General features: G+C 42.3%; 1 protein-coding gene across 4 annotated transcripts; it reads left to right on the top strand.

The window, feature by feature from the left end:
* Positions 1-2,622: 2,622 nt before the first annotated feature.
* tfap2c (transcription factor AP-2 gamma (activating enhancer binding protein 2 gamma)) lies at positions 2,623-12,704 on the top strand. 4 transcript variants are annotated; one of them, XM_035153178.2, is made up of 8 exons: positions 2,623-2,674; positions 6,220-6,681; positions 7,244-7,295; positions 8,347-8,418; positions 8,949-9,171; positions 10,426-10,544; positions 12,055-12,196; positions 12,368-12,704. In XM_035153178.2, exons 1-8 carry the CDS (start codon positions 2,645-2,647, stop codon positions 12,660-12,662), a joined length of 1,395 nt encoding a protein of 464 aa, XP_035009069.1. In that variant the 5' UTR covers positions 2,623-2,644; the 3' UTR covers positions 12,663-12,704. The 4 variants fall into 4 exon arrangements, with proteins under 4 accessions (XP_035009069.1, XP_035009071.1, XP_035009070.1 ...); XM_035153177.2 differs by lacking the exon at positions 2,623-2,674 and adding an exon at positions 5,183-5,628; XM_035153180.2 differs by lacking the exon at positions 8,347-8,418.
* The last annotated feature ends 528 nt before the right edge of the window (positions 12,705-13,232 follow it).

Below are 13,232 nucleotides of genomic sequence, written 5' to 3' on the forward strand. Positions count from 1 at the left end.
AGATACAAGCAGATCAAAAACAGCCGACTCTTATCAGACAGGTTCACTGGTGGAGGAACCAGACATTTTATGTAAAAGGAGCAACAAATATTTGTTTTTAATAAAAGGGATAGTACTCTGTCTACTCACCACTATGCCGATGGAGGGGTGGGTGAAGTGTTTGTGTCCACAAAACACTTTTGGGGTTTCAGGGATAAATCGTGTTGCAGCCAAATCCAATACAATTGAAGTTAATGGTTAACGATTCTTCAAATGTAAATAAATTGTATTGGATTCAGCTGCAACGCTTGTTTACCCCTGAAACTCAAAAAGTGCTTTGTGGACTCAAACACTTCACCCACCGCTCCACCAGCATAGTGGTGAGTAGATAAGGAGTGAATTTTCACTCTTGGGTGAACTATCCCTTTAAATGTGTTACTTTATTTCTTCTTAATTCAAATTTAGTTTTCCACTTACCTCCGCCTTGAAGATTATTCTCATTAAATATGTAAGATAGTTAGCAGGACAGCACGACTGGATTTGGGTCCAGGAAGAACCCTCTACATTTTTGTGTGATCCATTTATTTTAATTTTATTTATGTATTTATTTTCACCTAAACATTGCAATCGCCCCTGAATTCTCAGAGAATGATTCAAAGCTCGTGATGGGGAAAACAATTCTGACCTGTTTAGGGGACTGATATATTTCTGAGTGTGTGAAGTTTGGTGTAAATCCAAATAAAAAGCCTGATCTAGAGAATCTGAATGTGGTTTCATAAGAGGACTGTTACTTGGTGGTGGAGGTAAGTAATTCTATTGTTTTGGACTCACTTTGATGTTTGAACTTTCCAAACAGTGTTTGCTTGAGCACTGTGCTGAAAGATGTGTTTGCAGATTTTAAACAAAGTAATTTAACTTCCTTTGTGGTAAAAACAACACGTCAGACTTCAAATTATCATTGAGTCATTGTCAAAGTTGAAAAATAAGCAAGTCTTTGTCAGAAATATGACAAGAATCAATATTGTAAAACGTAAATTGAGTTTTTAAGTGATGTGATGTTTTTAAGATTAGTAACAAATATTTTATATGTATACATGATACCATATCAGCCTTATTGTGATGTGAGCACACAGCCACTAGGCGGCAGCAGAGTCGTCTGTATCTTAAACCTGCTCATCCCCTGAAACTGTGTCTGCGTGAAACGACGGACTGTGAATAAAAAGGGATGGAACACGCACAGCGGAGTTTGCCTGCGTCTCATTAAATGTAAGTTACACCATAAATAATCCAATCAGTGCGGCTGAATATTTAAACAAACACCGGCTCCTCTCTTCCACATCCAGCTGCTGCTTCTCTGTTTGGTGATCATTTATATTCCTGCGCACATTTAGATCGTTAAATAACGTTCAGAGATACAATGCATTTATAGTAAGAAACACATGAGCTTGTGTGAATATTTCTTCTGTAATTAACCTTTTATTACTGACTTTATAACTTCGTCTTAGGAGCAAATGCAGACGTGTGTCTATAGAATCAGCTGTTTTTACTACTTTCCCCCTAGACCACATGTTTGCTTTATGTGGCCCCACAATTGAAGAATGAAAATATCAAAGATTTATTTTAATTCTGAATGGATGTTTATAAAAATGCGACAAATACAGTGAATGGTGGAACAGCCAGGGGCCATTATAGGCCACGGATTTACTGCTGATAAACGCATTTTCATCTGGTTTGTGATTTTCGTGTGACATTCGTGATGAATTGTAATGAGATTTGTCTTTTATAACATTTCTTTATAACTTTGATCCATTGAGATACAGCATTTGCTATTTGGAAATCAAATGAAATTAAGAGTCCAGGCCTTAACTGTTCCAGTGTTTTAATACAAGATTCTCACAGCTGGTGTTTTGCATTTAAAGCGCAATAGTTGTACAGAAATATAAAAGCTTCAACGGTCGCTTCCCATCATGGTGTGAGATGTCGATGGGGACTGTGGCAGGTGTCGGGGGCCGCGCATCAGAAAGAGGTGAGGCTCTTTTCTCTGAACCAGATGTGTGAGCGACTTTCTCAGCCGAGCAGCGCAGACACTTTGATCTGTTCATTAGTTTAAGCTGAAGTCTTCTGCAGATCAGATAACAGGAGCCATTTTAGGCCTTTAAAGAAGCTTCAGTGGCTTTTGAAAGCAGATTCTTTCGGTCAGCCCCGGGGCGATGTGGCTTTGGGGGGTGGAATTACCTCATCTTGAAAATTCCCCCACTTCTTTTTTCTTTTCCACATTTTCTGTGTGTGACATTGTTTCTTTCTTTTTCTTTTTTTTTTAACTCATCAATAGCAGATCGATATGAAATCAACAATAAATCGTAAGTGTGATCCTATATAGTTATTTAACATTACAAAACATACAATGCATTTTTTAACGCATTAAGCTCTTTCCCTCACCTTAATCAATTTGAATACACATGTTGCTTTATTATAATAATAATAATTATACACAGGAAATACAAGTGTGAGTTTTTTTTGGGGATCTATTGATAATTTGTTTTGATATACTCCCACTCAGGTGTATCACGCTGGACGGCGCATGCGCAGTGCTCGGCCCTCAGGTGAAGTCAGCAATGTAAAACTGAGCCGGTTTCACTCATCCGCTGCGACCGGAGCCTTTCAGATGTCTGTGCTGGAGAGGATAGACTGGAGGGTGAGTGCACTCGTCTGTTCTGCTTCTCCCGGAGGATTTTCATCTAACCTGCACCATATTTATCGCTGGTTTTATTTTTGTAACAGTGTTTTATTGACTTCCTGTGATAATCACCTGGTTTTAATCCGGCGCGGACCCGTGCGCGCGTTTTTTTTTTTGGAAGAACCTGTGATTATTTGCTCCACTCGTGTAAGAGTAATGCGGTTTGAAGCTGCTGGATCGTAAACAAGACAAACTGGGAAAAAAAAAATACTTTAATTAAATTAATATGATATACAAACAACACAGTAGAATTTGATTTAATTCCTAAATTTAAATTTATTTATTTGTGAAAACAGAGAACAGGGCTATGTCCACTTTTAATTAAATCTGCTCTGAAAACTCACCTCTTTCAGAAATGCTTTCAATATATAATATTATATTTTTCATGTTTTAATCTTAAATGTGTCTTTCTTTTAAATTATATGTCAAGTGTCTTTTAGTTCCTTGAAAAGCGCTTTACAGATCAAATGCATTATTTCTATTATTAGTATTATCATGAAGGTCTCAAATGCTCTGTGATTAATGCAAACACAAATATAATGTAATATAAAGTAATATATAGTCTATATATATATATATATATGAAAGGTAATATAGGTTATAGCACGATTTGCAGTAACCTAAATATTATTGTGGTGTTTATTAGGGGCTGTTTTAGGTGGTGTTCCAAAAAATAAAAGACAAATTTGGAATTTAATGTAAAAAGCCACGCCAGACTTCTTTTATTTTGTATTATGGAAAGTTAAATTATAGCAAACCAATCGGAAAATTATTATTATTATTACTACTATTTCTCCTGCCATGAATGCATTTGAATCCCTTCACCTGACATCCTGAGCTGAGCCGGTTTCGCGCCTCACAATCTTCACTAAAACGACGAGCTGAGCACCAGGGCAGCAGAAGACATCCCCGTCAGGCCAGGCGTGCCCTAACCTCCTTATAGATCCCAACGTAAAATAACATCTAATCAGTGCGCATTTCACTTCTGCTTCGCATCACAACAAGCCAAGGACCAACTAAAAAAAAACTAAAAAACAACAGAAAAGATAATCCTCAGTCGCCCACGTCCTGTTGTTCCCATGCGCAGACGTCCATCACAGCTTGGGTGCAGGACGGACGCCACAGGCTGTTCTCCTTAAAGACAAAGGTCTCTCCATTAATCTCACAAATTATAATCTGACATGTAGGAGCCTGCTCGTCAGATTACACCCCGCTAATGAATGAAATAGCCTCTAATGGACATGGAGTACATTAGTGTCTGTAAACACTAGAATAAGTTTATCCACATAATTACGCAGTTAGGTGCTTACAATAAAAAGACAAATATCATTAGGCCTGTTCTGGAGATGTGGTGCATGTGAAAAGCTCCAGAAGCAGCTTTGTTGTGTGTGTTTTTTTTTTTTTTAACTCCACCAGAAATGTAAATGAAGTTGAGAAAGAGTTGTTTGTTGAGCTCCTTTGAGCTTTAGAGGTTTTTCAGACTCTGATGCTGTTAAGCCCCTGAGGCTCACTGCGGTTTGTAACGAGCACTTCAACACCACACCGTGAAGCACCCACAGGAGAAAAAGACGGGGTTTCATTTCAACGCATATTATTCTTTAATGAATCATTTCAGCTCGGAGAAATGCATTTTTTCATTTTCAGCCAATAGTCATTTTGGAGAGAGGGCTGTCATTCTATACCTCTGCTGGTTGAGGATATAGGAATAATTATGATTATTATAAAAACAGCGATTATAAACAAATAATGCTTCTGGTCATACGTTGTAATTCAAATAAACTCTGATGTCATTGTAATAATGCAAATGATTTCTATAGTGACATAGCCTTCCTTTAACATCAGTAGAATAAACACATGAATAAATAATAGAGCCCATTAAACACATCATTACCTCCGCTCACATCGATGTAGCCTGTTTAACACAATCTCGTTGACAACACTGTAAACATTGTAGAGCGGCTCGATCCCTTAGCAACGTTACTGTACTTCAGAACTCGGTAACTAAGCAACCCGGGGGAAAAAAAGAGTTCTTTTATTGATCGTGTTTGTTTTGTTTGTTTTTACAGATAGGCATCACATCTGTAGCAACAAGTAAAAATACCAAAAAAGCCAAGTCATTTCATTGATAAATGGGAGAATTGTTTCAGAGCGACATCCAGATATGATCCAGACTGTGCAGGTGATCCTTTTCAAAATAAAAGCCCGGGTTGAAGTGACTTGAGGATATGAAAACAAACACAGTAAGACAAACCAGTGGGGGGGTGAGAGGCTGCATTCACTGTGGATCTATAAAGTGAAGCCCCCGTGGGTGCACATGTCTGGAAGCGGCACAGACGCACCGACCTCTGATTGGTGCATCCTCCCGCCAATCAGCCATATTTCAATAACCCCCCCACCCCCCCCTCCATCTCTTATACTTGCTTCATGGCGCAGGGTGACGCCCACCGCGAATGCAGATATACTTCACGTTTTGCGCCAATAAGAGTGAACGTCTCCGGTTTGTCCATGAGAGGGAGTCGAGTTTCTTAAATGCGCCGCCGTCGCCCACTTCCACAGCAGAGCCGCGGAGCGCAGTGACCGGAGCGGCGGGGAAACACACACCGCGATCCTTCTCTCCCACAGCCGCTGTGGACACTCACATCTGCGGCCGGAACCATCACGTCAGTTGCGTCGGTTCCTCCAGCCTTCCGACTTGTCAAGAGGAAACGAGAGGTTTTCTCGAGCACCAGGAAGCTCCTCAGTGTTTCACACCTGGATTAAAACGCGCAGCCGACGGTTCCTGTCACAGATCTTTATATTTTTTCTTCTTCTTCTTCATCTTTTTTTGCTAAAGGAGGGACAGTTGTTTTTATTCCTCTGTCACAATGTTGTGGAAATTAGCCGACAACGTGAAATATGAGGATGACTGTGAGGTGAGTTTATTCCAGAGACTCAAAAAACTAAAAAACCCAAACTGCCTTTTTCAGGGACATGGAAAGTTTGCGATTCAACGACAACAATGGCTGATGGTTTTTCTTCATATTTGTAAACCTGACAAAATATAAAGTAATGCAAAAGAAAAAAAAATGGCGGACAGTTTAGTTGGACAAAAGTTTTTAAACTTTGAAAAAAATATATAAAAAGAAAAAAAAAATTGTTTTGCGTTTTCTAGAATTAAATGTGTATTTTTATAATAAAAAACAGAAGCAATTGACCTAATAATAATAATAATAATAACAATATCAATAGTCATATAAAAACCTCTTTCTTCTTCACTTTATTATGCTGCCTCATTATTAATGTGGGCCTTTACTAACCAGTGAGAATAACCATAATTAAATATTAAAAAACTTTATTAGAGGACGAATAGGCGCGTAAATGTCACATTATCTTACATTAAATTCTTTAACACCTCACCCATTTTTTACAGTGGACACAGTGAAAGACACTTTATCCCCTTGAGGGACACATGTTACCACCGTGTTGTTGTCCTCTGTCTCATCCTGTCCTGTCTGTCTCCCCAGGAAAGACACGATGGCAGCAGCAACGGGAACCCGCGGCTGCCTCACCTGCCCGCGGTCAGCCAGCACCTCTACAGCCCGTCCCCCGCCCTCTCGCACTCGGCCAGCTCGGACTTCCAGCCCCCGTACTTCCCGCCTCCCTACCAGCCCATCACCTACCAGCAGTCCGGCGACCCTTACTCCCACCTGGGCGACCCCTTCAACATCAACTCCCTCCACCAGTCGCCGTCGTCGAACCAGCAGCAGCCGTGGCCCGGCCGCCAGGGCCAGGATGGGCTGGGCGCGCACGCACGGAGCGGACTGGCGAGTCAGATCCTGGGCCTGGACGGAGGCTCCTCCGGGGTGAGGAGGGAAGGGTTCCGCCGGCCGGAGCTGCTCCCCCCGCACGCACACAGCCTCGAGTCGTCGGTGATCGGGGACAGCATGGGGATGCACGACATGGGCCACGGACTGGAGGATGTTCAAGTGAGTGGATGATTGGAAATTACACTGAGGGCTGAAGTTGTGTGGAAGCCATGTTTGTGCATGTGTTTGTGACACGTTATGGGAAATAATTATTGTTTTAGTGACAGAAACAAATAAAATGTGTGGTTGCAAACAATATAAAAGGCATTTGTACAAAAAATAAGATATTAAAAGGTAATACAGTCATTGCTCTAATGTTGCAAGACAAGTATGCAGCATAACTAATGTTCTTTTATACACACTATCATGCAGTAAAGAAAATGAATTCGCTTTGTTTGCATATCGTAACATTTAGAGATGTTGTTTTTATAACACAGAGGATTCAAAATAATCAAAGGTCACTAAAGTCCCAGTAGAAAACATCACAAGTGAATCAGGCCTTATACGTTTGTTTTGTTTGTTTTGCAGAAAATAGGCTAAAAAAGAGGAAATGGTAATTTAAACAGATTTTAAATTGCATGATTTATATGGACCGTTCAGAAATTAAATTCAGCTTGCTACGTCTGTCATTTCTGAGTTGTGCATGTGTTTGCTTATTGCCTCCTCTTTTCTCTTTTGCCAGCATGTAGATGACCACAGTATTATAATGGCCGATCAGACAGTCATCAAGAAAGGTGAGTTAATACCACGTTTATGATTATTCTAGCAATTAGTGTAAAAGTTTTGGAAAAATCTGCCTGATGTTCATGTGTCTTTCGACAACTAGATAAATATGCAGCAATTTAACGTACTGTAAGGACTGTATTTTTTTTTTCACCCTCTTCATATTTAGAAATGTCAAAACAATTACTTCTATAGTGACATGTCACGCCACTCAGTCTGAGGCCACAGCAAAGGAGGAGTCTCCTGCTCACACTTGCACACAGTGATAATCCTCCTAACCGTGAGATGCACTTATCTAAGCTCAGCCTATTCTGTTGGTGAAGGTGCTTGAATGGATGCCCAGTGGAAAAACAAAACAGATTCCTTTCAACAAAAAAAAAAAAAAAAGTGCTGCAGCTGACATGACATGAAAATTGAGCAACATCACAACCCCTCGGTGTTGAGTGCGAGAGAGGGAGGAAAGCTTTGGATCATCTCTAGGCCGGCTAAGCTCGCAATTGCAGCTCCTTTCAGATCACGTTAACAGGAAATTACGAGTTGATCGTGAAGCAGCAGCGTCTTGGCTCTGCAGAACCAGCTTTGGGTGGGGTGTGGCATTAGGCTCGCATGTGAAGGACAGCTCAGTAATTTGTTGGGACATGAACTGTTTTGAGGGAACTCACTCCTGCTGTTTTTGTCATCGCGGCTCCATTAAACAGACTTTGAGTTAGAGAGAGAAAAGATCAGCTCCAGCGATTTTATTATCCTCTTACTTTTTTTTAAAATTTGAACCATGTTCAAGAAAAATACTGCAGATAGATAGACGATAGATACATTGCTGCACAAAGTGTGAGAGTATTGTGTTGCACGCTCACAAGCAGAGAGCCATGTGCACGCCACAGTAAACCAGCCAGTCTGCATTTGTTACATAAATCAGTGATGGCTCATTATATTGTTCCCATGCTTAAGGGCACGCTATGGGCAATCTAGGTTTTCCACTTGTAAACAATGGGATGTCATTCCCAAGCATGTGCCCCAGAGGAGCCTTGCAGCACCCATGTGACTCTGTGATTTCTGTCTCAGTATTAGGACTACGAGGTGGCAGGAACCTTGATCGCTTACAGAGGACTTATTATCAGGGGGGCGTTCTTGCGGGTGAGGATGAAGATAGCCCTGTTTTTGTAGTGTGCTGTATTGTTGTGTTTGTCCGATGACTGTCAGTGCTTTTGTGGGTTGGTTTTAACATCTTTGAATCTGTGAACACATTTCTCTTTGGGAGGGGGAGAGGCAGCCAAAAATAGACACACATTTCTTTCTGTCGCTAAAGTTCTGAGCTAAATCTGTGGCTCAGATGAAGAGGCCGTCTGTGTGTGTGTGTACCTGTTTGTGGAGGGTGTTTGGCATGAGGGCATTTTAAAACCAGCAGGCATCCAGTGTTTGGAAAAACCACACAGTATTTCAACCGTCTTCAACAGTTGAGTTTTGTATACTTTAGTGCGGCAGACACTGTTTTTCTCACTTGTTTAGAGCTGCACACACACTCTATGGGAATTAGGCTGATTTGAGCTTACGCAGACACACGGGAAAAGTGCACACGTGTAAACAAATCCTATTGCAATTCTATTTCTTTTCCTTTTTCACTCTTTCACACATGTTTTTAATTTTTTTTCTTCCACACCCTGCAGGTCCCGTCACTCTACCCAAAGGAAATGCGCTGGGTCTTCCCTTCCAGAAAGAGTCCCTGCTGGGCATGGTGTCAAATCCCACGGAGGTGTTCTGCTCCGTACCGGGCCGCCTCTCCCTGCTGAGCTCCACTTCCAAGTACAAGGTCACCGTGGCCGAGGTCCAGAGACGCCTGTCACCCCCAGAGTGTCTCAACGCATCACTCCTGGGAGGCGTTTTACGCAGGTCAGAGCTCAGACTCTTCGAAATACTTAGAAATACATAGAAATACTTACAAATACATAGAAATACACTCGCACTGATTCACAAAAATCAAGGTAACTAACCAGAGCAATGAGCATAATTCATTTGGTTGGTTTTTATCGAGAGCTGGTTTGCCTGCGAGCTGTAGATACGCTTGTGTGATTGTCTCAGTTGTGAATGGCCTGTGATCTGTTGACTGAAGCTCAGCAGCCCATGGGAAAGACTTTTTCTAAAGGCACAGCTCGGCTCAGTTGCTGTGGCTCATCAGTTGTTTTTTTTTCTGCGTAATGTTCGTGACATTCTTTGTGTGGTCTGCAATTTTGGTTCTCTGCTTCCTCTGGAGATAGGTTACATCAACGCAGTTAGTACCGATCTAAAGAGTCACTGGGTGTGTTTGTGCGTCTGTCAGGCGCCGCGGCGTGCGTACATTTATCCGTGGCAGAGCAGTTGACCTTATGGCACATATGTTAGTATGGTAGTCTGCTGAGGGACTGGGAGGCTACAGTATGTCCTGACTGGAGCGTTTTGTGCTTGGAGTGCACGTTTGCCACTTCCCATGTGTCTGTGTTAATGCTGACATGTGCACACACCAACACACACACAAACAATCATAGTCAGTTTTAAGTAGGTCATATAGCAATAGGAGGATCGTTATCTGAGGGACAGCGGGGGGAGCAGGGGGTGAAGGAGTGGGGGCACACACACACACACACACACACGCCTCCCTGAAGATGCTCCCCCTCATAGCCGCCACAGAGAGGGAGAGCCTGCTCCTCTCATGTCATGCGGAAAACTGAATTGGCCATGGCAAGTGCGGAGTTTAAGTGTTTCTGCAAACACATGTATGAGTGATTTCTCTGCTATGCTTTTTTTCCCCAGTGGAACCATCAATTGTTTCAGTGTTTTTTAGGTCAGGAGAGGCTGTTTGTGTGTTACTTGTGTTTTTTATGTGTAGGATGAGACCGTCCAAGTGAGAGGTCTCATCTGACAAGTTGTTTTTACTGTATGGGCTCCAGTCGTTGGATTTTAGTGAAATCACAATAGTCCCACTGATCTATTCATGTTTGTCCAAAAGAAAGAAATAATCATGATAATCAAATCTTGCCAAATCCTTCATCAATTCCCTAATCCTCCCTGAGCAAACACACCTATGGGAGAACATTTTTTTATTGTGAATAATCCACGAATGACTTTATGGCTTTAGACTCACCATGTGTTTTTTGTGTTCTCCTGCAGAGCCAAGTCAAAAAATGGCGGTCGTTCCCTGAGAGAAAAGCTGGATAAAATTGGGCTGAACCTGCCTGCAGGAAGGAGGAAGGCAGCCAACGTCACCCTACTTACCTCACTCGTAGAAGGTATGCCATGTCACTCAGTGGTTCATAGCACCTTCTCAGGTGTAATTACTGTTCGCCCCGCCTGGAATGTCGCTCTATAGTGCGTAGGAATGTCAATTTCCTCGACGTAGCATGTGTGTTTTAAATACTGTACGCCAGGTTTTTATCTTGAGGAACTTGTTTCAGTAAAAAAAAAAAAAAAATCAATGTTGTCCTTTTATTCCCATGGTGATTCTGTCCATTTTGCCCAAATCAGAATGAATGACTAAATAATTCTTGTCCGATGTCTTGTGTTATCGACAAAGACCTGATATAATCCTTTTGACTAAGTCTTTGTCTTTTTTAAACCCTTATGAAGAAACAGAATAGCGCAATAAACATCTCCGCACTAATTCTGCACAATTGTATAATCCTCTCATAAACAAAACAAACTTCAATTAAATTCAATTAAATCTTGTTTTTATAGCGTCAAATCACAAGAAACATTATCTCACGGCACTTAACATCGTGAGGTTGAGACTGAACAGTATTATAGAGAGAGACCCAACATTTTCTGCCACCGGCCTCGACCGGTTGGGGTGCGAGCAGAGAAATGGGGGGAGACAAGAGGGTTTGGTCCAAAGAGAGGGGACCAACACTTTATATTTATACAGTTAGGTGTATTTTCAGTGATTTAAATCTTCTGCATCGTGCAACACGGCCACAGTTATTCAGTTATTCAAAGTCAGGTAGTTTTGACGATGACACAACACCTTTACCTTCCCCTGTCAACATCATCATCAGTCATCGATGCCTAGCTGCGATCACGGTACCACTTTAATCACAGCTACCTGCCGCGGGCTAAGGTAGAAAATGTTTTTTTTCTCTCCCATGCTCCTCTACATGCCTAATTTTTTTAAACGGGCTGATGATTTTGTGGAGGAGAATGACTGGAGGCTCGTGTTATTTAGAGACCTTCAAAGCTGAATTAAGCCTTGTTATCTTGTGTTCGACTCGCCAGGAGGGCCAGCTGACCTTAAATCTTGTGCTTCTGAATGGCTGCCTGCGTCCTCAAATGATGTGCGTGTCTATCAATAAGTGGTACTGTTGGTGCCGTGGGCACTCTGTGCTAGCATTTATCCACATAAACCCATTATGACCATGCAAGTCAAACCACCCTTAAGTCGGAAATATGTTCATCTCACTAGTTCTTCCTCCCTGGAGCCAGACGACTGAGCACAGCTGATTATTCTGTAGTTCAGCTGCTTCTCTTCATGTGCCTTGATGCTCGGGTAATCACGTCCAAAGCCGAGCGCGAGTGTGAAGCTGTGTATCGATAAATTGCTGAGGCTGACCAGCTTTCCAATTCATCTCTGACTAGCGTGATAGGGCAGGCTGTAATATGTATACATAAATAATAATAATCTTTATTTATTCCTAAACATACAGTCTTAGCTTGAGATCAGGAGCATGTTTCACCTCAACTTCTGCGTTGATGATCTGTGTTTTCATCTCCGACTAAAGTCATTTATCCCTCGTTCTTTTCTTTCAGGTGAAGCTGTTCATTTAGCGAGAGACTTCGGTTACGTGTGTGAGACGGAGTTCCCTGCGAAGGCGATTGCTGAATACCTCGGCAGGCCGCACGTAGAACGCAACGAGGTCAACTCTCGGAAGAATATGCTCCTTGCTGCCAAGTGAGTGTCCATGGATAGAGTTTGCATAGAATTTCATGGATGACCGGAGCATTTTGCTTATTGGATTACCTGCAGTGTTATCTTGTTACACTCAGGCCACGGTGAATCAGTAGATGTGGTCAAGTACTTTCCCCTGTCCTCCTAAATCAGTGTTTTTTTTTCCACCTTCAGGCAAATCTGCAAGGAGTTCACTGACCTGCTCACTCAGGATCGATCGCCTCTGGGAAACTCTCGGCCGGCTCCCATCATGGAGCCGGGAATCCAAGGCTGCCTGACCCACTTCAGCCTCATCACTCATGGCTTCGGCTCTCCGGCCATCTGTGCCGCCATGACCTCACTGCAGAACTACCTGAACGAGGCGCTCAAACAAGTGGACAAGATGTACCTGAGCTCTGGCAACGACACCCAGGGATCCTCAGACAGTGGAAGCAAATCTACCGACAAAATGGACAAGCACAGGAAATGAGAGCTCAAAGGAGAATCCCTACGAACTTGAGAACCCCCCCGAGCCCCTTAATCTCGCTGCCCTGTCTGCCCTTTTTGGACTTTTAAAAAAATCAATATCTAGTATTGTCTTTTTTGAAAGCTGAATTTGTGCGTGACTGTGTATGTACGTACTGTATGCTCGCACTGTTAGATTTATATATTTTTTAGAAGTTGAGGATTTCTAAAAAAACTTGTCACAGCCGGCTGCAGTTTCAGTCTGTTTTGGCACCTACAGTTAATGCCCGGTGGACCGATCCGAGCGGGAGCGCCTCCTGTGAAGATGTACTACAGACCATATCATAGCGACCACTCTGCAGTCCTATACAGTTGCCAATGTGCCAACGCTACAACCATGGGACCTGCACTCTGTTGACAAGAAGAGGAAAAAAAGAACAAAGTGCATACTGGTTTTTTTTTCTCCCTAGAGGACATCATTTCAAGATGAGTTGCTGTGGCTGTGAATTCCTCTCAGCTTTCCCCCTTCTGCTCCGTCTGGAGGCAAATCCACTGATTTCCTGTGTCTCAATGGACTTGCAAAAGGACAATTTTT

The sequence above is a fragment of the Hippoglossus stenolepis genome, chromosome 3 (assembly GCF_022539355.2).
Source record: "Hippoglossus stenolepis isolate QCI-W04-F060 chromosome 3, HSTE1.2, whole genome shotgun sequence".
Lineage (NCBI taxonomy): Eukaryota > Metazoa > Chordata > Actinopteri > Pleuronectiformes > Pleuronectidae > Hippoglossus > Hippoglossus stenolepis.